We start from the raw sequence: 23,956 nt of genomic DNA, 5'->3' as shown, positions 1-23,956 counted from the left end.
CCTGCCGGCCCTCAGCGGCTGCCGCAGCACCGGGGGGCTGCCGGCACAGCGGCGCCCGGGAGAAGCATCCCCGGGCGGGTCGGAGCCGGGCCGGGCCGAGCCCCGCGGCCCCGCGCCCCCGTCCCCGGGCTATTGCATCACCGCGGGCCCCCCGCGCCGGGAGGGGCAGGGCCGGGCCCCGCAGAGCCATTGGCGGCGGCGGCGGCGGGGGCGGGATCGCGGATCGCGGGGCTCGGCTCGGCTCGGCTCGGCTCGGCTCGGCTCGGCTCGGCTCGGCTCGGCTCGGCTCGGCTCGGCTCGCTCAGTGCCCAGCGGCAGCAGCGGCGGCCGCGGCCCCCCCAGCTCCGCGCCGCTCCGCGCTGCCCCCCTCCCCTTCGCCCCCATGGCCACCAAAATCGACAAGGAGGCGTGCAGGGAGGCGTACAACCTCGTCAGGGACGATGCCACCGAGGTGAACTGGTAGGTGGCCCCCGGCATCCCCCCGGACGGGCAGCGGCGCGCTGGGATTCCCCGTCCTCTGTCCCCGCTCCCCAAAGGGTGACTTCCACAGACCTTGCCCCCTTCTCCTCTTCCCGTCTTCCTAAAGGATGGCGTTTTTTACAATCGATTCTTCCCCATCCACTCCCTTCCCTCCTAAAGACTGAGAGTGTTCAGTGTATTCTTCGCCTTCCCTTCCCCCATTCCAAAGGGTGACTTTATTCCCCTTTCCTTTCCTCCATCCGGAAAGGTGACTTTAACTCTGTTATTCCCCTTGTCTTTATCTCTGTTATTCCCCTTGTCTTTAACTCTGTTATTCCCCTTGTCTTTAATTCTGTTATTCCCCTTGTCTTTAACTCTGTTATTCCCCTTGTCTTTAACTCTGTTATTCCCCTTGTCTTTAACTCTGTTATTCCCCTTGTCTTTAACTCTGTTATTCCCCTTGTCTTTAACTCTGTTATTCCCCTTGTCTTTAACTCTGTTATTCCCCTTGTCTTTTCCCTCCTCGAAGGGTGACGTTTAAGTACAATGGCTCTACAATCGTCCCTGGAGACCATGGGGTAGACTATGAAGCCTTTAAAAGGAAGTGCACAGGTAAGCTCCGTCTCGGATGCTTCGGCCCCTTTCCACCTTCCCGAGGGGCAAAGGATGGGAGGAAACTTGGGAAAATCGGGATTTCTGCTTCCCCGTGCCCGCCCTGTCCTTCAGGATCGCGTTTCCAGCTCCACAGAGTGCAACTCCCTCGAGTCCATAGTCCAGCGGGTCCTTTGTCTCACCCTTAGACTTAAAGTCCTTCGGGCTCTTTCTCCCCTCTCTGCACAATCTTTAGAGCTCGGTTATAAACCAGATAAAACGCGATAAACCAGATATAAACCAGATATAAACCAGATATAAACCAGATATAAACCAGATAAGCACCGGCCGCCTTGTTTGGCGAGGCAATTTCAGAGCAAACCCGACTGAGTTGTGGCTAGAAAGATGCGGTCATACAGATCGCTGAGAAAAATATAAAATTATAAAATTCTTCTTATAAAACTTATAAAATTCTTCTGAAAATCACAACGCTACAGTGGCTGCAGGTGGAAGGCTTGCTGGGGATTTTTTAGGAGCACAAAACCTGAGCGGAGGGTGGTCATGGCAAAGCTGGGCTGGAACAATACAGCCCTGCAAACAATCGCAGATTTGGCCTTGCACAACCGCAAGTGTTGCGGCTCCAGGTTCAAAGGTGGCACTCGATTGTTGAGCTGCCGGCTGTGGAACGTTCAGGGCAGGAACAAAGCCTGGGGGAAATGAAAATGAATTGAGGAGTGTTGAACTTGGTCTGGTCGTGACTTTTGATGAGTTTCACAAAAGCGGGTTTTGGTTTTTATCTCTGTTTTCCTCCTATCTTGGCTGCTAGTTAACAATGTCACCAAGTGAGGTGAGATATTATTTTTTACTAATACTGGATTATAAAAAGTCTTCCTCACTCAGCCAGCATCAAGTGCAGTCAAATGCTATGATTCACCTGTATGTTCAGAATTCCGTGTCCGAACTGTGGAGGAGTTGTGTTGAGCAGTCTCTGTCCTCTGAAGGTGGGGCAGTTCCCAGGAACACCTCAGGGAAACAGCAGTGCCTGTCCCCAGGGCTTGGCTGTGCTTTATGGAGGGGAAGGAGAGAACTCCCAGGAATGGAACTGAGGGTGGGACTGGTCTGATCAACTGCAGGAGAAAAGTGTCTCAGTCCTTGGAAAGGAGCCGTGAAATGAAGATGATTTAGGCTCTGCTCTGATGTTGGCAGTGGGGTCTCACTGAGATCAACGCAGCCACTCGTTTCCAGCTGTTCTTGAGAACCTGCAGGGAAAACTCTCAGAACTGAGAACGGTCCTGTTGTGGTTGGTGTCAGAAGAGCTGATCACTGCACTGCAGGAGCTCCTTCCCACTCTACTCTCTTCAGTGGGCAACAGGAGGGAAAAGCAATTACCTGGAATCCAGGGAATCCCGGGGCTCAGCACTTTGGAAATTCATGGCAGCAGTTAATTGTTCCCTTGGGAGGTCAGCGACTTCAGGATCTGAGTGCCACGATCTCTGTCTCCTCTCCTGGCCAAGATAACTGAGCATCCCCCGTGTCTCCAGACACCTGAGGCTTGCAGGGAAACCATCCCCATTTATTTTCTCTCCCTGCCTTTATACTGTCCATGTCTTTCTTTTTGTCTGAGCTGATTTTTAATGTTTTTTTTTTTGATGGGACCCACTTAAGAACTTCCTCTCCTCCGTTCTGTGGTGAAAGGAATCCTTTTCTGGAGTGGCTGAGCAGGCAGAGGGGCTTTGGCAGAGCGTGGGCACGAGCTGGGCTGGATAGGATGGGGATGACAAATAGTGGGGGCACACACTGCATTCTGGAGTGTGGCCACATCTGTGTGCTTAACAGGGTTTATAAACATGGTGTTCAAACCATGCTGGACCCAATACTGAAGCATTTTTGCAGAAAAAAAGTGGAAATATCCTATATTTTAGAAATAAGCCCAGTAAGGGAAGAGTTAAGTACAGGGCACTTGTGGGGTAGGCTGTGGCCTATTGCTACCCTTTAATGGGGAGATAAATTCCTTAGAGCTGCTCCATTGCTCCCTTTCCCTTCTTTCACTTTCCCTTGGCATGCAGCTGCTGAGGGCTGCTCCCTGGCAGACCAGGGCCAGAGCCACCTCTGGAGCACAGCTGTTGGAGGCTTTTAAAAAAAAGGCAAATTGAGGTGCCTGCTCCTTGGCTGAGAGCTGAAAGGGATCTTCCTCCACCCACGAGTTTCGGTGCTGCAGTTGGGGAAGGAAGAGATGCAAGTTTTGGAGCCTCCATCTGTGCAGAAACCTTCACCTGGCCTGCTGGAATAGTCAGGAATCAAACCTTGTGCCAGCAGTGAGGTTGGGGCTTTCCTTCCCATCTGGAAGAAAGCAGTAGAGTTGGTTGGAATACTTCTTCTGAAACAAAGTCAGTATAGAAGAGTAGCAAGGGATGGGAAAAGCTGTTAAACATTATTTCCTCTTGATGCTACATCTCTTTCCTCCTGGTCTCTTCCTTTTACATTCCTTTTACATTTCACTGGAGGGGAGAAGAGCTGCTACCAATGCAAACAGCTTCAGAAAATGAGATGAAAAGTTTAAAAAACCTTGGTATCAGCATAAACTATCTTGTTTTGAATTCCTGTTGTGTGAGAAACACTGCCCTGAAAGCCACAAAGTGCTGCAGCTGCCTCTGGTAGAAGCTGAGCATCATTTGGTGGCTGGAGGCGAGAGCAGGAGCTGGGATTGCAAATCTCAGCGTGCAGAGAGTCACGGTCAGAGCTCACTCTGTTCCACCTTCTTCACCAGCTGTTTCTGAGCTGCAAACATCCCTGTGCCTCCTTTTCTTTAAGAACCATTCTTACTAAAGCACCGTGGTACACATTGCTCCGGCGTTGGGCGGGTCCCTGTGTGCCGATTGCTGTGGCTCTGGCACTGGGAAGAGCTTTGGTACCAGTTTGGAAGATGTTTGCCTGTGGTGGATGTCCTGGCTTGTGCAGGGACAGAGGTCAGGGGGCTGGAAGGGGCTCTTGGTAACAGGGCTGTATTTTTGCTTTTTCCCCCCCTGTCCATAACCCTTTCCATGCCCATCACTGACTCTGCAAACCTCCTCGGGGAACCAGAGCGGCTGGGGACAAAGGGAAAGGAGGGAAACTGAAATTGCTTCTTTTAGAGGAAGTAGCAGTTGAGGGAGGCCGTAGCAGAAAGCAGCTCTGCACACTCCCAGCCCTGCTCTGGGGCTGCTGGAGGAGCACACGTGGCAGAGCTGCTGAGCTGGGGCAGTGGGACCCATGCCCTGAGCCAGGAGCTGCTGCTGCCCCTGCTGTGGGTTCATTCCTCCTGTGCTGAACTCTCAGAGACACGTCCCACATCAGATCTGCATCCTACAGATCTGCTGTGGGGGCTTTTTCTTCCTTCTGCACTAAGCTTTGTGTAGGATCAGAAAGGTTTAACAAACAGCGCCACTAAACTATCCTGCTTTTCCCATCCCCATTTGGGGTCAGCAGTTGCCACTCTTAGAGGAAGGAAACATGGGAAGAAGAGTTTCTTCAGCGCCCCTTTGTTCAGGGTCCTGGGGTGATGCTGCAAACCCAGCCTGAACCCTGGACTTCTGTGTGTCAGTCACTGTCGTGCTGCTGCTGTCAAGGTCTGTTTGTCTCAAGACAGCTCAAACACTGCCTGGGAGGACCAGACCCTGCTCTAGAGCCAGGAATTCATCTTCTCTGTCCTCCAAAGGCCAGCCCCCTGCGTGTGAGCACCTCTCCTCCAGCCCATCCCAAAGTAAAGCCAGGGAGGTTGGTTTAAGCCACTGGCACATCCTTGTGTGACTGGCAGGTGGCTGCTGGGGGCTCTTCCTCTTGCAGTCCTGCCCCATGGCCAATGTCCTGCCTGTGCTGGCCCTTGTCTGACCCAGAGGGTCTGGAGCCCAAAGTCGAGGACATTCCCTGTGTCAGGGTCATTAAACACTCCGTGTAGACACCCCCTGTGTCTTCTGGCTGAGGACTGTTTTGGTTGGGCTTAACAGCACAGATTACCTCTGCATTAAACAAGGACTTAATTCAAGGCTTCTGATCCATTTTACTTCCCAGTTCCAGCTCTTGCCTCTGCAGATGGCCTGGCTCCAGAGGAAGCATTAATTTGGTGGTTAGCACGACGTGCCATCAGTACACTTTTTAAAAAAGCAGCTGAGCTGGTGCATTTGGAGCCAGAAAGAGATAAAGAGTTGAAGGTTATTGTATGGAAGGATGTGACAGCTCTTAGGATTTTTATTTTTTTTTTTAATGTTTTTAATTTCAACGTCTTATAACTGGGCTGGTGATGCTGTTGCTGAGAAGAGTGGAATGAGTTACAAGTGAAATGACATCCTGTGGAACTTTTGTGTGTGTCTGTTGTACCTGACTGCCCTGGACATCACCTCAGTGTCTGTGTTATGAAGCAGCAGAGCATCACATTGGCTCTGTCTGTGGTTTAATTTCACTTTTTTTAATGTGTATTCTGCCATTAAGCAATGGAGTGGTGGGAAGACTGTATTTCCCCCCCACCCCACCCCATGCCATATGTGAACAGCTGTTTTCAATGCATCTCTGACAAAAGAAATAATGAGCCTTTTATTTGGAAAGCCCCAGTCCAGATAAATAATTGCAATGACAGCATGAAATGGGATAGTTATTCATGTGTCTGAAAAGATCAGCCCAAAACCACACTGGGCATTCAGCAGCAGGAAGAACAGAAAATCTTTGGTCTGAATTAAATCCCCTATAAAATCATTTGGGGGTTGACATAAAGTATTAGAAAATAGAAATAGAATTGGCTCCTAATAAAAATACAAGTTTTTTGGGGTTTAGACCAATTGTCCCAGAAAGCCTGGGCTGCACATTAAAAATGCAGGAGCTGTGAGCTGAGAGATCACCAAGGTTACATTGGCACCTGCGGTTGTAGGAAAGATTTGTAAAAACACACGAGGACATATAATGAGATAGGTGCTTATCTGCATTTGGCTGCATCTTAAGTTGCTAAAATGGGCCTTGTAAATCAATCTCCTACTGCTTTTGTTTTTCCTCCTCAGTGTTCATCTCTCCTGCTTTCCCTTACCGGCTATTTAAAGGAAGACCTGGGGCCACGGGTGGCTTATGGAATTTGTCACCGTGCCCCTGTGCCCTCCCTGCCTGTGAGCAGTGCTCCTGGCAGGGTCATAGCGCTCTCCTGGCCACCAGCTGGAGCCCAGGCTGGGACAGCCTGTGGGTTTGGGGAATATTCTCACTGATCTTGGTGGGAGTAACTCAGCAGCTCCTTGTTTTTGTGATGTTTAATTAAAATGTCCTGGTTGTGGCTGTGCCTTTGTGCTCACGTGGGGGGCACAGGAGCAGGGGAAGAAGAGCTTTGTACCTTTTGCCTGCCCTTTGTTTTGGGGCCTGCCTTCTGGCCAACCAACACCACCATTCCTCCCTTCAGGGGAGCCTTGGGTCCCCTTCTGCTCCCAGTCTGCCCTCAGTGTCCCCCCAGGTCAGGAGAGAAGCTGGGACTGTCACTGGGGTACCAGCAGCCCCCTGGTGCTTCACTGGAGCAGAGAAGGGCTGTGAAATGACTGTGGGGGTCATTTTCCCGTGCACTGGTGTCCCTGCACTCACAGCAGCCACCCCGAGTCACCTGGAGAAGGTTTGGTGCCCCGGCAAAGCCCTGGGATGGCCCTGGGGTCAGCCACGTCTGGGATTAATTCACATTAATGAACACGTTGGGGTGGAGCAAGGCAGCCCTGCACGAGATCTGTGGGATTTATGCGGGGTTTAAGAGGAAAAAACAGTGTAGGAAGAGGTAGGGAACGTTTCTGTCTGCACTTGTAGCCACGTGATCACGAGGCTGAGTGAAGAGGTGGAAAATTGACAAATTAATCTAAAATTAATTCAGTTGAAGCAAACAAATTAAATCTTCGTGGAACCTGTCATGTGCTGTAGTAATTCATGCTGGACAGAAGACAAAAGCGGGTCAGGCCATCACTTGCCTTGCTGCCTGTGACCTTGATTCAGCAGGCAGGTGAGGCTGGGAGCTGTGATTTTATCGTGGCACATCTCTGCCTTGGCCATTCAGAGCCCTCAGCCTGGGAACCGTGACGGTTTGACAGGGTATTTCTTTCCTGCAGTTATTATCTTTTACTGATGACTCACTGCATTTTAACCTAATGGGGGAATTTTTCAGTGCAGCTGAACCAAAGCACTTGAGTGGAGGTAGAAAAAGGGAAGGGTACCATGAAGGAAATCTCTGTAGTTTGGCATCGAGCTTTGTTGACAGCCAAGGGCAGCTTAATCAGTATATTTGGAAAATCCTGCCTTAGTGATAAACAAAGAGTTTGGAGAGAAATACCAAGTGATGCTCGTTAAGGCGTTCATTGAGCTGCTCATTGTTTGTCCAGCCATTGTGAAAGGAGTCGTGGTATTAATTGAATTAACATTGTTAATTTCTGCTGTTTGCATCTTGTGCAGTCTCAAAGCTGCTATTTCCATTCTCCCCAGGTCAGTTATTCACTTCTCTCTGCCCTGAAATTCATGTCTCAGTGGCTGGGAAAGGGGTTGCACAGCCCTGGGCAGGATTTCCTCTTTCAGGGGAATCTACTCTGCCTCTCCCTGATTTGTTCTGCTCCCCTCACTCCCAGCAAGCTCCTAAATCCACCAGGAGGGGTTTTGTGTGAGGAGGGGGTGGTGGATGGTAATGCCTTGAGATTTCTCAGGGAATTGGCACTGATGGCATTGATGACTTCCAGCGTGGGGAGTTGATCTGGCAGGGCAGAACTGATTAGCTGTGAAAGAGGAAATCTGGGAGTAGGAAAGAACTTGCGTTTTGATCCCCTTATCACTCCGAACACGCTTCAGACTAATTGTGAAACCCAGCCACTTCTGCTCAGGGATTTTGACCTGCAGTTGGAGAGGCTTATACCCAGGCTGAGCTGAAAACCTCTCCATCCGTCCCTGATGCCCTTTTAGGAACAGAGAGATGTTAATTGCTCAGGGCTGCGATTCAGCTTTGTGTGCAGCGCCATTCACACACGGCACAGCAAGCTGAGGCATCACATTCGTGCCAAACAGCCTGGGCTGAGAGCTGTGGCAGCTGAAGAGCCTGCTCTGCCTCCAGGAGGGATAAAAACTCCATGGGGAGACAGGAGGAGACAGGACCCAGCTGGGGTGGGACCCCTTCAAGCCCCCACAAGTGGAGCAGCCCCAGGAAAAGTCTGCCCAAGAGGTGACTCAGAGCCCCAGACCAAACTCAGGTGCTCATTAAACTCACTGGAACTCAACATGATGAAGTAAGAGTTGTTCATGCTCAGGTGATCTCATGGATAAAAGCTGGAATTGCTGGATTTGGCTCTCTTTAGTGTCACAGAGCTGCTTTAACCAGGATGGGCCAGCACTGGAAGTTCTGCTGAGAAGCAAATCCTGCTGCCAGTGAGCTGTGGGTTCATGTAAAGCTGAAATTATTCTGACAGAGAAATTCACAGAATCCCAGAATGGTTTGTGCTGGAAGGAGCCTCAAAGATCATTTTGTTCCACTCCCCCTGCCATGGGCAGGGACACCTTCCACTGTCCCAGGTTGCTCCAAGCCCCATCCAACCTTGCCTTGGACACTTCCAGGCATGGGGCATCCCTGGAACTTCCTCTCTGTGCTGCTATGAAAAAGCAATGTTTTTCATATTAATTATCTTTTTCTATTATCTTTATTATAAAGATATTTATAATCTGTGTATATTATTATATACCCAGATGACAGGTTTGCATCCCAGTGTATATATGTATATATTTATATCCCATGGCTCTGTGACAGCCTTTGTTACAAGGGGCAGGGATGAAATCCTGCAGGCTCAAGGTGGGACCCAGGGCTCTGTGGGAAGGGCAGAGACACCATTGCAGTGCAGGAGCACTCCATGACATTAAAGGGCCTTCCCAGACTGTTCCCAGAGGATTTTCTGTGAGCACAGAGCAATTTTCACAGAGCAATTCTGGGCAGAGCATGGCCTCCTTTGCTGTCAGAGCTGGGGAAGCAAGGCTTGCTCCTGGATCTGTTAATTGTAACATTAGGGGATTTACTGTCTCACTTCACCTTGGGTATTTCCTGGCTGTCGCTTCGTTTATGGTTCTAATCAATCTTGGGAAGAGGATTTACTGTCAGAATCAGGAGTCTCCACGTGCATTTCTTACACTTACAGTAGCAGGGAGAGAGAGAAGTTTTGTTTGCCTGCATTGTTGATACATGACTCTTTCTCTCCTTCCAAAGATCCATCTGGATTTTTCCTCTGAATAAGATCTTCCTCTTTGTTTCAACTTTGAAATCTTCAGAGGATTTTGTTCTGGACACTGTACTGGCTCACACACCTCCCTACATCCATTTTCCAGTTTGCCCAGTATTACTCAGTCAGTGACCAAAAAATAAAAAAGATCAGGGTGAACAAAACAGGGAGAGCAGAGGCAGATTTTTTCCTCAGATTTAAAAAAGTTTTCTCTTTTACCAAGGGGAATTTGTCTTTGTCTACACTTTGGCAAATCAAAGTGTTAAAGAAGCTCTGAGATACATCAGCTTGTGGAGAATATCCCAATTTTATTTTTTTTTTCAACACAGATTTCTAGTGGCTTATTTTCTGGGGATGATCAATTTAGAGCAGCTTCTCCCCTGTCTCCAGAGCTCTTGGGGCTGTCCTGGCTGCTCGTGGAGCGTGCTGGGGATGTTGGCAGCCATTCCTACACCTGGAGCCCACGTTTTCACCTGGCAATTAATCAACCCAGCAAATCCCTCTGAGGCACATTGAACTGGTCACAACAAGTGTGCCAGGATTACCAGGAGTCTGCTCAGACAGCAGGTTTGTTCTTCTGGTTTGAGTCACCTCCCTTCAAGGGCCTCGAGCGACCTCTGAGAGATGAAGAATTGATTAGGATGATTAGGAATATTCCACAATTGCACAAGTGTCCATCTGCTCTGCTTTCTGCCCCTCCTGCTGGGAGGCTCCAGCATCCCTTGGAGCCTGGGGATGCAGGGGGACGGTGCTCCTGATCAGGAAGGCTTCCAGCCCTGCTCTGTGAGTCACCAGGAGATGGAGGAAGGAGCTCTCTGAGATAAGAGTCTACAAGGCTGTCACACATATGGCCAGGCTGAATTAGTCTGGTGTGATGCAGCACAAACCTGCTGTGAAACAAAGATCAGCACAGTTCTAAAATCCAGGACTTTTCCCTCCAGGGCTTTGGAAGGAGTAGAAAAACACACCTGGGCAAGTAATTGCAGATTTTTCTTTTCCTCCTTTTCCTCCCTTCCTTCTTGTAAACTCATACTACAAGTGAGCCAGAAATGGATGGAAGGAGGGAGAAAGATCAGATTTGCACAATGGCCAGTTTCTGGTAATGTTATAAAATGTGTCCCTAATCCTGCTATTCTGTAGGAGACACCAGGGTATCACTTTCCTCCCTTCTTCCGCAGACCTACAGATGAATCATTTGGCTGAATGTGTAACTGGGGTTAGCTCTGTGCTCTTCACCTGCCTGCTGACTGTATTTTAGCCATTTCCACTGTGATGTGGGGAGTCCAGCACAGCCAGTTTCCTCCCAGCAACTCGGAGAACCCAGGGGAGGCTAACACAGGCAAAGCACACCTTGCTAGCACAGGGTGTGTGAGCAGAGCCCTGTACTGCCCCCTGATTCCCAAATGCTGGCACTGAAACACGGCATCAGTGCCTTGCCTTGGTGTTTGGCAGCAATAGGCTCCCCCTGGAAAAGGGGAAGGCAGGGATGCTCCTGGTTTTAATCCCTTTGTCCCTTTCTGCCTCCGCAGATGATGTGCGATTGTTCGGCTTTGTCCGATTCACCACCGGCGATGCCATGAGCAAGAGAGTCAAGTTTGCCCTCATCACCTGGATTGGAGAGGATGTCAGTGGCCTGCAGAGAGCCAAAACTGGGACTGACAAGACTCTGGTCAAGGAAGTAGTACAGGTAACCTCTTCCTTATGCTCCTACCCAGCAGCTCCCATCGCTGTTTCTGTACAAACACCAGCAGGAGGGAGGGAGAGGGAAGGATTGGCTCATCCTCCAACTTAGGAGTTAATCCTTTGGAAAAGAAGACAGTTTCCTATTGCCTGCCTTCCTCCTGGGAAGGCTTAACATCTGCCCTTGGAGCACTCAGGCATAAAGAAGCACCTTTTGAGCTCAAGGCTGCCTTAGCCATTTCATGAGGAGGGAATTTATGCACTCCCCTCCTCGTTACCCCTGAGATGTCTCACATCCCCTTCCTTCATATGGAAACAATCCCACACTGAATGATCACGAGCAGTATTAAGCAGGTAAAATTAAACAGGAAAACCCACACCCTTGTTTAAACTTCTCTGGAGGCCTTTTGTCTTTGCCCAGTGAATTTGTGGAGTTAATCACCCAAAGTCTGAAGTCCCTATCGTACCAATTAACTAACTCTTAATGGCTAACTAGATGTGAACAGGCTTTGTTTGGCCTTGGGTGTAGCAGGGGAAAGAGAAATGTGCTCAGTCCAAGTGAGAACAAACAACAGCCAGCAGAGAAGTGACTCCAGGGAGGCTGCACAGAACCAGAGCTGAAACCTGGCTGTGATGGAGAGAAGGGTGATGCATGGGATGTTTCTTCTGGAGAAGTATTTAAAGCAGGATTTTCTCTTCCAATGGAACATAGAGCTCACCAGAGCCTTGGAAATGGTTTTGTTTATGCTCTTGGAGGACAGGCTGATGATTAAATTCATCTCCCCCAATAACTGAGCTCTTGCCTGTGTAAAGAAATCTCCCAGCAGGACACTGTGAAGGGTGAGAATGAAGCCCCCCTCAACTCTTTGGTAGTTTACATGATACAGAAGATTACATTTTGATAAGAAGAATGAAGAAGACAACACATTCCTGTCCTTCCAGAAGATAAACTCTGGTTTATCTTTCAGAATGATGACTCAGAGGGGTCTGTTCTCCAAAGAAACTTCCAGAATGACACCTGAGAGATAGGCAAGCAAGTTTCTGCTCATGGGAAGCAGCTGAAACCGTAATTGTAGCTGAAGACAAAATTATAGAGTACTAAAGAATGACTCTTATGTGAGTCACTAAGCCCAAGATTTTCTTTAAAATCGGTTTAGACAATGTATTCCTGTTGAGCTGAATAGCATTCCTGAGCACTGTGCTCAGATCTGTCCCTAGGTCTGTTACATATAATTTGCAATTTCACTTGCTTCATCTTTGATTAGTAGTCTGTACAAGTTAATAATCTGGTGGAGCATTAACCATTCTTGGCTGTTACTTGAAAGCTTTCATATTCCAATTAGTCTGTACTAAAATAAAAACCAATACAACTGGTGCTTGATGCACTTTTACTGAGCAACTTTGTCCATAAACCCCTGCAAAGCATTTCTGAACGTCACAGCAATGGTGATCTCCTGTCCAGAAGAAATTCTCTTGACAAGTACTTTGAGTTGTTCTTGATATGCAACTGAATCCCTCTGAGTGGAGTGAGATAAAAGCAGAACTGTTTTCTTCTTTTTATGCCTGTGACCTTGCAGATAATCTGTCAAAATAAACAAGGACAAGAAAATCCAACTGAAATCTAATGGAGGGAATTTATCCCAGAGCTATTTCACTCTTAGGGAAATACTTAGTGAAATTGCTTTTAGTAGCTCCCTTGACCTTCAGGCACATTCTCAATCTTATGTTTTTTACAGAGATTATTTGAGATGTGAGTTGTACTTAGTTATACATAAATATGCTTGGGGTTTTTTTTCTGTAATGATAAACTACAAATCTGAGTCAGTGCTGGTTCATCATTTGGAATAAAAAAAAAAAAAACAAACCTCCCTAAGGAGGGAGGCTTTTGGTCCCTGAGCAGGATGGAGGTGTGGCTGGGCTCTGTGCAGCTGGACCCTGTGGAAGGGTGGCACAAGGAGGCTTTTTGTACAGCTCTGATCCACACAAGGAACAGGCTGGGATTCCAGAAGAGCAGCTCCTCACTCTGAGAGCCTTCAGTAAAACCTCAGGGGCTCTCACCATCTTGTTCCATCTGCCAAAGCAGCTGTGGGTCTTTATTTAAGACCAAAGTGTGAGGGCATGCCTGCTTTATGTCCTGTGCTGTGCTGGTGAGCTGGGGCTGAGCTCTCAGAGCTGAACAAACACCATGAAATGCTGCTGCTCCTGCGGGACAAAGTGAAAGCCAGCCAGCCCAGGCACCTCCTGCCAGCCCTGGGATAAAGGGGATCCCACTCAGGGATCCTTAATGGGCTCCCAGGAGCACCTGCCATGAGGAAAACACAAGGGACATTAACTGGTGAGGAGTGGATTATGAGCAAAGGGATGAACTATTAGGAAGCAGAGAGAGGAACTGGGCTGCCCTGGCTTTTGTGTTCCTCCCTTGGAAGGGGGAGCAGGTGCTGTGAAATCCGTGGGGAGGTGGCTTGGGAAGCAGTGCTGATAGCGAGTGCAGGAGGTTGCCAGAAAACCTCTCAGGAAGAAAGGACAATTGATTTTTAGCTGTAATAACTGTAAAATGACAAGGATGGATCTCATCTGCTACAAATAGCTGTAGTTTTCTGATCTCTGCCAGATGAGAGCCAGGTCTTCTGGCCCCATGTGGACCTATGCTTACTACCTCTTTAATGTTGTTGGAAAATGGGTTTTGGGTTTATTGTATTTCTTTTGGATTGTACAAAAATCCATTTAAGGAACTATCAGGAGCATTTTTAATTTTTTTTCCCCACATCCATTTATTTTTCCATCCTTTCCTCCTTAACTCAGCTGGAAATCTTGGCTCAAGCCTGCAGCCTGGTCCAAGCAGTTCAGCTGGGAGCAGATTAGAAGTAAGGCCAGGATGGGGAACAAGTATTTATCTGTGTCTTCTTAAGGGTCTGGCTAAGGCCTGCTGTGTGAGACTGCTGTGCAAATGGAGACAGGGAGTGGGGGGATGCACAATTCCATCTTTTATCCACTGGGCTTCTCTCCATGCCAAGGACAGATCTAATGGGGGAAGAAGAGGCACAATATTTCCCATTGCTGGCGGTTGGTTAAGATGTTTGGGAGATCATTTCTGGGGTGGAGCCTAAACCTACCCCTAGAAAAATCTAAACAAGTGGGAATTTATGGAACAGTGACTTCTGCTGGGCTGCATCTGTTTGGCAGCAGCAGGAGCCGTGTGTCACCTTGTGCCCAGGGTGACCTGGCAGATGTGTACACAGAGCCACCCCACGGCACTTTGGTCACCAGAGCCCACAGGATGAGCCCAGGCACAGGGAGTGCTGAAATGGGATGGTTTTGATGTAAACACCAAGGAACTGGAAACAGGAGATGGTTTTCCTCTGAGTGTTCCTTCCTCTCTGTGAACTCCGTGCCCTTCGTGGCTGCATTTCCTACCAGGAGATTTTAACTCTTCCTTAGGCAGGGGTCTTTTTCCTGACAGGACTGAACTCATATCCTGCAGGACTCTCCCAGCAAAGGGACTGCCCAGCCTTTGCCAGTTTGTCTGATTTTCCATGGATTTTGACTCTTTTCTGTTTTCATCAGCACTCCTTCCCCCACAAAGTCATGTGCTCTGTTATTTCCCTAATTCATATTCAGGGTAAAACAGCTCTGTTTCTGTGAGCAAATATTCGAGGCATTTTATTCATCATTATTTTTGGTGAGGAATTCATCTGGCTGTCATGATGTCAACAGCTCTACTGAGTTCCTGCTTTGCAGCTCACACCCAGATATTCTTTTTGCTCACCTTTCCCTTTTCCTCTGGATTCCTCACTGCACTGATGATGGGTTCCAGGAGGGAGCACCCACTGATGGGGTCCCTGATCACACAAAATTCCCTGTATGTGCTTTGGTTTTATCAGTACAGAGTCCTGACCAGAAGGTTAAATAGCTAAATTAAACCAGAAGGTTTAATAGCTTTGTTAGAGGCAGTCAGGAAATCAAACTCACAGGGAGCAGCTATGTCACGGTGGCTTTGAGAGTTACTCATGAGGGTGAGTGAGATCCTGCTGGGAAGGCAAACTAAATTCAGCTTTTTGACTGTTTTTCCTGTTCTGGTTTACTCTAATGACCATACCAAATGGATTTGGATTCACAAGAACTCCCAGTCTAGAGAAGAGGGTCAGAATCAGCAGCTCCTCATCGCCCTGTGTCTGACACACAGACTTGTGACTCTTCCAGTGGGATGGAGCCCAGACAGGGAGAATTTGCAGAGCAGCTGAAATGCAGCTCCCAGCGCTGAGACAAGTGTTTGCCAGAGGTTTGGACTGGCTTCTCTCAGTGTCTGGAACTGGTCCATGTAAAATTGGCAGGGAGTAGGTTTGAAGAGAGGGTTTTTGCTGAGCTTGGAGTCTGACAGCTGAGAGCAGGAGCAGGTTTGCTGTAGGCCTGGGACTCAGACCACGCTGGAAAAGAAACCTGGGAGATGTCATCTCCTCTGTTCTGCATCTGCACTGAGGATGGGGGCACCATGGGAGTGCTGACATTAAGCACAGTAGAACTGAGGGTTCTGAACATCAGCAGAAGCTGCTCCAAGGCCCAGTCAAAATAAAATAAAAAATGGCAAGAAGCTGCTCAGCTACCTGGCACCATCTGTAGCTGCTGAGAACCCAAGTGTCTGTAAACTACACAACGATTTTACTCCTGGCTTCAGGCTTCCCTGGCTGGGATTTATAAGGGCCTCTGCAGACCTAGTTTGGTACAATATCTGCACCACACAGATTTTCCCTTGGGCAATTTAGGGAAATTTTATGGCCCATATGCTAAACATTCAGGGCTTGGAAGAGGAAGAAAATCTATTCCACCCTTTTTTTCCCCTCTTTTAGCTGTCTGGAAGAGAAGGATCGAGCTTTCTGCACAGATTTCATGCTTCCCAGGGCGGGATGCAGGCTCCTTCTTTGCTCCTGCATGGTTGACAAGGGGGGATGGAATTCCAAATTTGTGACCCTTTTCTGCTTGGGCACAAAGAGGAGCTGGTGCCAGAGAGGTGCACTGGAGAGCCACGAGTGAACCTCAGCATTTCTGTGTCCTGTTCACTGATCTGAGAGGCAAAGCAAAGAGACTGTGCTCACTGTTGTGCTGTGAGAGTGATAAAGATAAATGGCATCATTGTTTTTGTTATCTGGAGGCTGCTGGTGACTGGGGTGAAGACAAAGGCTAGAATTCACTGGCAGGGCTTGCTGTGGTTGTAGAAAGCCTGGGGTTGTAGGGAGGAGAAGGGAAAAGGAAGTGGAGGATGTAAGATGAAGACACATGTCAGCAAATCAAGGGCCCAGAGTTATGCACTGTGCCTCAGGATTTGCACCCTGAACAAAAGCTCAGCCCCAGAGAGCTCAGACAGTAAATTCAGAGTGATGAGGGAGGCTGTGGCTGGAGAAGGTCAAGCAGGATGTTAAAATCAGAAATTCCAGGCACAAAACTCACCAAAAGCATCTTCCCTCCTTGGGGCCAGGCTTGAGGAGACACCGTGCTGGGTAAGAGCCGCTGTCAGGAACTGAGGAGCACCCTGAGAGAACAGAATAAAACACAGTTATTAATAGCAGTGACCCAGATTGCACTCTGAGGGTACAAATCTGGCACAAGAGGTGGCCCAGTCAGCTAAGAGGATATTTAAGAGTGGCTGGGAGCAGAACCCATCTGGCCACTGCTAGGGGGATACTGTTCATTCCTTGCAAGGTGTCTTGGTGGTGCTGATGTGAAATCGTGGCTGATGCCCACGGATCATCACCCAGGAGTCATCTGGATAAGTGTCTAGTTGAGAAGGCTGAGTAATTATATTTACTTTGTGGCACATGTAATTAATTCTCCTCTGTTTGGGCACGAGTGCACTTGCAGTTTTAATTTCAGAATCAGCTGGATTCTGCGGAGTGGGCATTGAAGAAAGCCCTCCCTGCATTTATAAAATACATTTTTCATGGAATCCCTCTCAGAAATGGATTTATGGACCTGCCTCAGTTCTCACGAAAGCAGGGCAAAGACTCACCCTGAAATCAGGTAGTCCTGGATAATCTGCTTCCCAAGGTGAGGCAAATTTGTTAAACCTGGTACCAGAGAAAAGGAATTGAAAGGGCTCAGCTCAAAACCTCAGTGAGCATCAAACAGCTGAAAATCCTGGAGCTGGTTTTAGCAAGAGCTGAGCTTTTCAGCGATCTCACCCTGGAGACCTGGAAGTAGGACACTCGTGAGCATGACTAAATCTGATGGTTTGGGCAGTTTGCCTCTTTATTCCCATCTCAGTAGAAAAAAAAAAAAAAAAAAAAAGGATTTGTTTTTCTCTAAAAAGCAGTGAAGTATTTCCCATTTTCCCTGGACTCTGCCAAGGTGTGGCTGGGTGCCTGTGCTGTCCTCACGGCCAGAAGGCCGAGCAGCGGGTCAGGCTCGTTATTCCCTGCGCTTTGTGCAGCTGCCCATCAGCCAGAGCAGGGCACACCAGGCTCCTGGAGCTGTGCAGCCACAGCAGGGGGAGGAGGAGCTCTTTTCCTCTCCATTCCATTTCTCCCAGCACATGAAAGAGGTGCTGAGGCTCTTTCACTCTGCATCCTCCTCCACCCCCTCCTGTACCCGGCTCCAAACAGAGACCCTTGAGACGCTGCCAGATAAAGAGCTGTGCCGTGGCTGAGAGTCTGAAGCCAATGAGAGCCCCCCTTCCCCTTGTGCCAGGGCTGTCCCAGTGCCAGGGGACCCACACAAGGTGCCTGCAGCTCTCCCAGAGCGGTGCCTCCATCCCCCATCACCTTTTGGGGAACTCTCTGCTCAGGGGCTCGGGCATCGCAGATTTCCCCAGACACCAAAGCAAAGCTGCTGGGATTTTAATTCATGTTTTTGGTGGAGAGCAATGGATGCTTGTGCTTGTCATGCTGGCTAAAGCTCTGTGGGTTTGGGGGAAGGGAGACTCCTGCAGTGTTCTCAGCTGTGGTTAGGAAGGGGAGGAAAATGCTAAAGCAAGCAGCGTGTTTGTGAAATGGCTGTGCACACACATGGATGCTGAGCCAGCCCTGCTGGGAGGCAGGAAGGACAGCCCCCACAAGGGAAAAAATCCCTGAGGTGCTACTGCTCTGAAAAGAGCCCTAAAGACACCCTGGGATCCCATTCTGCTGGCAGAAGGGTTTTGTGTGTTCACAGCCTCACATCCCAGCACACTGCCCAGGGCTTGCCCAGCTCCCAGGAGCTGCAGAGAGCTCTCCAGCAGGCAGAGAGCTGCCCTGAGCACATTCAGCAGCGTGTCCTCAGAGGTCACAAAGCGGGGGCAGAGCCTGTGGGCAGCAGCAGCAGTGTCTGGGGCAGTGTCCTGGCTTTGGCCACAGCTGGAGATGAGGGGAGGAGGCACTAAATGCACTGTGTGTGCTCCTGGCAGCAGCCCTGTGCTCTCAGTGTCCCAGAGAGGCACTCTCCTCGCAGCCGGCAGGTGTGACACTGTGCTGCTCTGGTTTTAGGAGAAGGGGCCCTAAAAAGAGCACAGAGAGGATTAGTGACTTGCCCAAGATTATGCTGAGGGTCAGTGGCGGTCAGTAGGTCAATAATTTGGGGTGTTTTAGTTCACATACTGCTTAGGGAGCTTGACCTAACCTGGCCTGTGCATCTCCAGGAAGAGCCTCTGCACCTGCATTGGGTCCTGCAGCCAGTGGCTCTGGGAGTAAATACATAACATTTTTCCAGGTTAAGTGTTGGGTTTTGCTTCACTCGCCCTCTGTCTCATCCCAGCCACAGGAGATCAGCATATCCAGACACCCAGGGGAGTTGGATAACCCATCTTCATTCAGCTATGTAGAAAATATCCCCCTTTTTTTAACTGTCTCTTTCTTTCTTGCAGAACTTTGCCAAAGAATTTGTGATCAGTGACCACAAAGAGCTGGATGAGGATTACATCAAGAATGAGCTGAAGAAAGCAGGGGGGGCTAATTATGATGCACAGACTGAGTAAAGGCAGGAACCTCCTGGCACCATCACCTGGATCTCAAAGGGAGGGCAAAGGCACAACAAACTAACACACCTGAGAGATGAGGCAACTGAACTCCCCAGCTTTCTGTGGCTGCACCTAAGAACTCCCTTTTTTGCATACAGTGGACTTTTATTTTCATTCTCTCTCTCATGAAACATTCCTCTCTGGGGCTCTGTTTTTCTTTTTTTCCCCCCTTTTTTTACTCATAACTCTGTCCGTGTTCTCGCACCTGTGGAATTTAGGTTTGGCTCTGCTTTGGTCCTATTCAGCCCTGTGTTTGTAGAGGCTTGCCACTGTGTCCTTCTTCATGTCTGTGTGTTTTACTTGGGCTCAACCTGGTCTCTGAGGGAAGAAAGTTTTGGGGGAGCTCTGAACATCGATTATTTTAATTTTTGAAAAATCTGTCCTGACTGATATTCTTGGGAATAACATTATTTGCTGTTCTAGGCTCAGCTTGAGATGACTTCCCTCAATCTTTGATTAAATCATCTAAGCAGAAATGTCCAGCTGAGATGTTATCTAACAGCTTAGACAACAAGCCAACAAACAAAAAAAAATTTCTTTGACTCCTGATAAATGGGAATAAATTTGCCTTAAACGTCACTTGACAGTTGCTATGCTCTGTGCTGCATCTCTGTCCCTCCCTCTTAAAAATAAGATCCACCACAATCCTAAAGTGGGTTTTGTTGCTTTTTGGAGGTATCACAGCACAGTAAACTGAGGGGCTTAGAAATGTCTGGACACTTGGTCACTGTTTTGTGTATGTGGGTCTCTGGGTTTGTATTTGACTTTCCTAATGCTGGGGCTCAGGAGGTGAAACTGAAATGCATAGATTTCCTTTTTCAATGATGTCTGAAAAAAATAGCAGCTGCTGAATCCTGCCCTGCCCGTGTCCCCCCAGGTTATTTTGCAGTTAAACACAACATCTTCAGTTCTTTGGGGTCTTTGGCAGTGAACATTCTCCAGCTGGGACCAAGGGATGGAGCAGGGCAGCTCCATCCCAGCTGGGGTTAAATATTCATCAGCAGAGGCCCAGAGAGAACCTGGGCACCAAACTGTTTGTGGGGGCTTCTTTGTATGGCTTTTGTTTCTCCATCAAAGGTGACTGTCCCCAGAATTACATGTTGGGAGAGACTCTGGGGCTTGGCAGTCAGCGCTATAAATCCATTACAGAAATAAATGTTTTTCAAGAACAGTACTCAACAACTCTGTTGTTCATTTACCTTCCCTGCAACAAGCCCATATTTAGGAGGTTTCTTAATCCTTGGTGTGAAGCTTTGAGCTCCTGCAATCTTGGGGCTGTCAGGAGAATTAAACACTGGCTTAGATGTAAAATGATCCCAGTGCCTGCAGCCCTTGTCTGCTCATCTCTGCTCCGAGAGGCAGAGGTGAGCACAGTGCACCTGACACACTTTCTGTTCAGCAGCTCTACATCTCCATTTCCAGCGCCAAAATACCAAGTGGGAATTGTAATTAGGTCAAAGAGAATTCGACAGGCAGGGAAAATAAGTGTAGAGAGGTCAGGAACAGATTTGGGAACAAGAACAACGCTTTCAGACAAGTTTTGCAGCTTCCTGCACAGGGTTACACGGGGCATTACAATTCTGGACAGGACTTCCTAAACCTTGCCCTGAAAGAAGGGAAATAGTTGTTTTTTACAGGAGTGACAGCAGGGACAGGCAAAGCTAATGGGAAGGAGCTTTGCAGAGAGCCTGTGATGCTCTGAGGCTTTGCCTTACTGGCTCAGTGATAAACTTTAATTTGACACCCTGTGGCGCAAATCTCAGCCTGGTTTTGAAGCCTGGCAGCACCATCACAAGAAATTCACCGGCACCAGCTGTGGTGGAGGCTCAAGAGGGAGCTCAGCAGAGGCAAATCAGCCTTCTCAGCCTTCAAAGGCATCTCAGCAAGACAAATGGAGCGCTGGGTCCAGGGATGGAGGAAGTGGAGGCATCACCCTGGTTCTGGTTGCTTTGTTATCCTTAACCCAGTTCTTAGAAGGTGAAAAACCCCATATTCCCTCTTTGAATAACCTCTGTGGTGTACTGGCACGTGGATTCTCATGCTGACCACAGGAATATCAGGTTTGCAGGCACTAGTGCAGCATTGCATGAGCAACGCATGAGAAAAATTAGTAGGAATTACTGATTTGTGCTATGAGGATAAATCCTTATGGGGGAAAAAAAAATAATGTAGACTAATGAATGAGAGTAATAACAGAGAATCAGTGGGGTTGGGTTTTTTCCAGCCTCAATTTAATCTTTTAGGGCAGGCTATGTAGGGATACCACCCTGCTGATGGCATGAGGAACTTCGTGGGGAAAGGCTGGGAGGAGATGCACGGGAGCATTGCTGCTGCTCTGCCTCTGGCCTCGCTGGGTCAGTGCTGAAAACCCACCAGGGAGTTCTTGTTTGTGCAGTCCTGTCCCTCTGCCAGCACTGCAACAGCCAAGTTAATCAAGTCCCTGCTTGTCAGAGTCTCAGTCAAACAGAAGATTATCTTGGTCACAAAGAATGTCCTGGAAACACACCCAGCCCGAGCTGATGAATGCACATCCCAGGGGGTGATGCCTGGGAGAGTTTGGGACAAGAAGTGTTTCCAGAATTAAATGTTTAGTTCTCTCTGTACTTCTCATTCCTGAAGAGTAACCTGAATTAGCCATTAAACGGCTTTGTTGATTATACTTCAGTATTGGGAATGGTTTTCATTTCCCTCAGGAGAATGGCTTTACTGGTGATATGTCAAGCCTTTTCACTGCTGGTAGGAGAAGCTCAGCTGGCCCAGGGGCTGCATAAGCCTGGGGTAACTCACAATCTGTTCTGCAGCCTAAAACTCATCTCTGGGGTCTGCTCCTGCTTGGCTGGGAAAGTCCTTACCCCACAGTGTTTGCAGGCATTCTCCTTCTGTGCTTACAATTAATAATGAGAGAAACAATTGGCAAAAATGGAGCAGCAGAGAGGCTGGGACTCAAAGAGCAAAAGCTTGAGATCAGTTATTTGTGGTGGTTTGGGATCTCACGCTTGGCATATCACAAGAGCACAACATAAATTAGAATTTGTCTCAGTTCAGCTCAGTTTAGCACTCTACCACACGGCACAAATAGGGACATTGTTTCAAGGTGTAAGCTCAGCTCCAGACAGGGTATGGGCTGTAAGCTCAGCTCCAGGCAGGATATGGGCTGTAAGCTCAGCTCCAGGCAGGACAGGGGCTGTAAGCTCAGCTCCAGGCAGGACAGGGGCTGTAAGCTCAGCTCCAAGCAGGGTATGGGCTGTAAGGTCAGCTCCAGGCAGGACAGGGGCTGTAAGCTCAGCTCCAGGCAGGACAGGCGCTGTAAGCTCAGCTCCAGGCAGGACAGGGGCTGTAAACTCAGCTCCAGGCAGGACAGGGGCTGTAAGCTCAGCTCCAGGCAGGACAGGGGCTGTAAGCTCAGCTCCAGGCAGGACAGGCGCTGTAAACTCAGCTCCAGGCAGGGCCGGGGCTCTAAGCTCAGCTCCAGGCAGGACAGGCGCTGTAAGCTCAGCTCCAGGCAGGACAGGCGCTGTAAGCTCAGCTCCAGGCTCATTTCTTTGCCCAAATCTGGGCACTCATCTGGCACTGCATCTCCAACAGAGCAGGGGGAGCTGGAAGCAGGGACTGGGGGATCTCCCACAGATTTCCCCAGCCTGGAGCCAAGGGCCTGTGGAAGGGGATCTCTTACAGAGCTATGAAATGAGATCTCCTCTGCCCCAAATCACACACTTTCGGGTGCTCTCTGGTCCATAAGTGTGCAGTGTGTTATTGCAGCTCTCAGCTGTGGCTGCCCCTGGATCCCTGCAGTGCCCAGGGCCAGGCTGGATGGGGCCTGGAGCACCCAGGGACAGTGGGAGGTGTCCCTGCCCATGGGAGGGGAGGAACTGGATGAGCTTTAAGGTCTTTTTCAACCTCAGTCCAGTTTGGGATTCTGTGATCTCAGACTTGGCTTTATGGCCCGGGGAGCCAAACCACCAGAGGAGGTTTAATTGCAGCCTGTGTATGGCTTGGTGGGAATGAGGGCAATAAATGACATTCACAGCCCACTCAGGCCTTCATCCCTGTTTTCTTCATCTTTCCCAGATGTTCATATTTCTGGACTGGAGAAGCTCACTTTGCTTGACTTTCAAGGGCTGGGTGATTTGTGTAAGTTTATCTGGGCTGGGAAACAAAGAGAAACCTTCCAAGATATTTCACCTTTCTCTCTCTCTCCACCATCAAAATGTCCAATAAAGATTTTCATTAACCTTAAGACTTCTTCAGAATGAGAGCAAATTTCCGTGGAAAGGCAGCTGAAGGGAACAAACAGCATCTGCTGTGCAAATATGAAATACGGGCAGGAGATGAATGGACTTATCTCCTTTATCATGATTAGCCACATTTCTGCCTTGTAATTTTGGCCTATCACTCAAAAGAAACTGTAATCAGGATGTAATACATCCTATTGGCAAATTACAGCCATGCAGCTGTTGGAGGCAGCAGCTGAGCCCTTCAGCAATTTAAACTCGGTTTTATTACACCGGGGCAAGGCTCCAGCAAGTATATTGGTGACATGATTTAAAAGTAATAAGAGTTGAATCTTGTCCCACTGAAGTTAATCCCGAGGTTTTCGTGGGAAGAAGCGTTTTGCCAAAAGCAGGAACCAGAGAGGTCTCAGGGGTGTGCTGAGCAGGGCGAGGCTGGCAGCCAAGGGGCTGTGGCGAGATCAGCCCGGAGCAGAGGTGCAAACGCTGCCTCCTCACAGGGATTCCTGGAAAAGTTCCACGTGAGGGAAGTCAGATGAAGTCTGACTGCAGAATACGGGGCTCAGGCAAGATTTAAAACATGCCAAGTGTGAATTTCCAGCTCTCTCCTTGAATGTAGCAGTGAAGGGTGTGTTACCATAAGGAAGAGCACCAGAAGTGTGTTTAACTTAAAATGACAATGTTTCAGTTTTGCTCAGTTCCAAACCAAGACAAAACTGAAAGCTTTTGCAATTCTTGAGAGCAAGAAACCTGCAAAAATCCCTAAAGTTTTATGCAAAAATTCC

The 23,956-nt window shown here is 48.8% G+C and overlaps 1 protein-coding gene and 1 long non-coding RNA gene across 5 annotated transcripts in view; one reads left to right on the top strand and one right to left on the bottom strand.

The window, feature by feature from the left end:
- The first annotated feature begins 223 nt into the window (after positions 1-223).
- COTL1 (coactosin like F-actin binding protein 1) lies at positions 224-20,116 on the top strand. Its single transcript, XM_023934509.2, has 4 exons — positions 224-459; positions 989-1,071; positions 10,811-10,968; positions 18,790-20,116. The coding sequence occupies exons 1-4, from the start codon at positions 383-385 to the stop codon at positions 18,898-18,900; spliced, it is 429 nt and encodes a 142-aa protein (XP_023790277.2). The 5' UTR covers positions 224-382; the 3' UTR covers positions 18,901-20,116.
- LOC111934435 (uncharacterized) overlaps positions 9,570-23,956 on the bottom strand; it is a 59,128-nt gene continuing 44,741 nt past the window's right edge. For 2 of the 4 annotated variants that reach the window (XR_015275472.1, XR_015275474.1), the window contains 3 exons: positions 16,963-17,020; positions 16,404-16,485; positions 12,333-12,543 (listed from right to left, as the gene is read on the bottom strand). This is a non-coding gene — a long non-coding RNA (uncharacterized LOC111934435). Of the gene's footprint in view, positions 12,544-16,403; positions 16,486-16,962; positions 17,021-23,956 lie in introns of all 4 variants that reach the window. The other 2 variants (XR_015275475.1, XR_015275473.1) reach the window with 2 other exon arrangements.

Source organism: Cyanistes caeruleus, chromosome 12, assembly GCF_971803275.1.
Source record: "Cyanistes caeruleus chromosome 12, bCyaCae1.hap1.1, whole genome shotgun sequence".
Classification (NCBI taxonomy): domain Eukaryota; kingdom Metazoa; phylum Chordata; class Aves; order Passeriformes; family Paridae; genus Cyanistes; species Cyanistes caeruleus.
The sequence above is the reverse complement of the archived record's forward strand: the minus strand, read 5'-3'. Positions and strand labels throughout refer to the sequence as shown.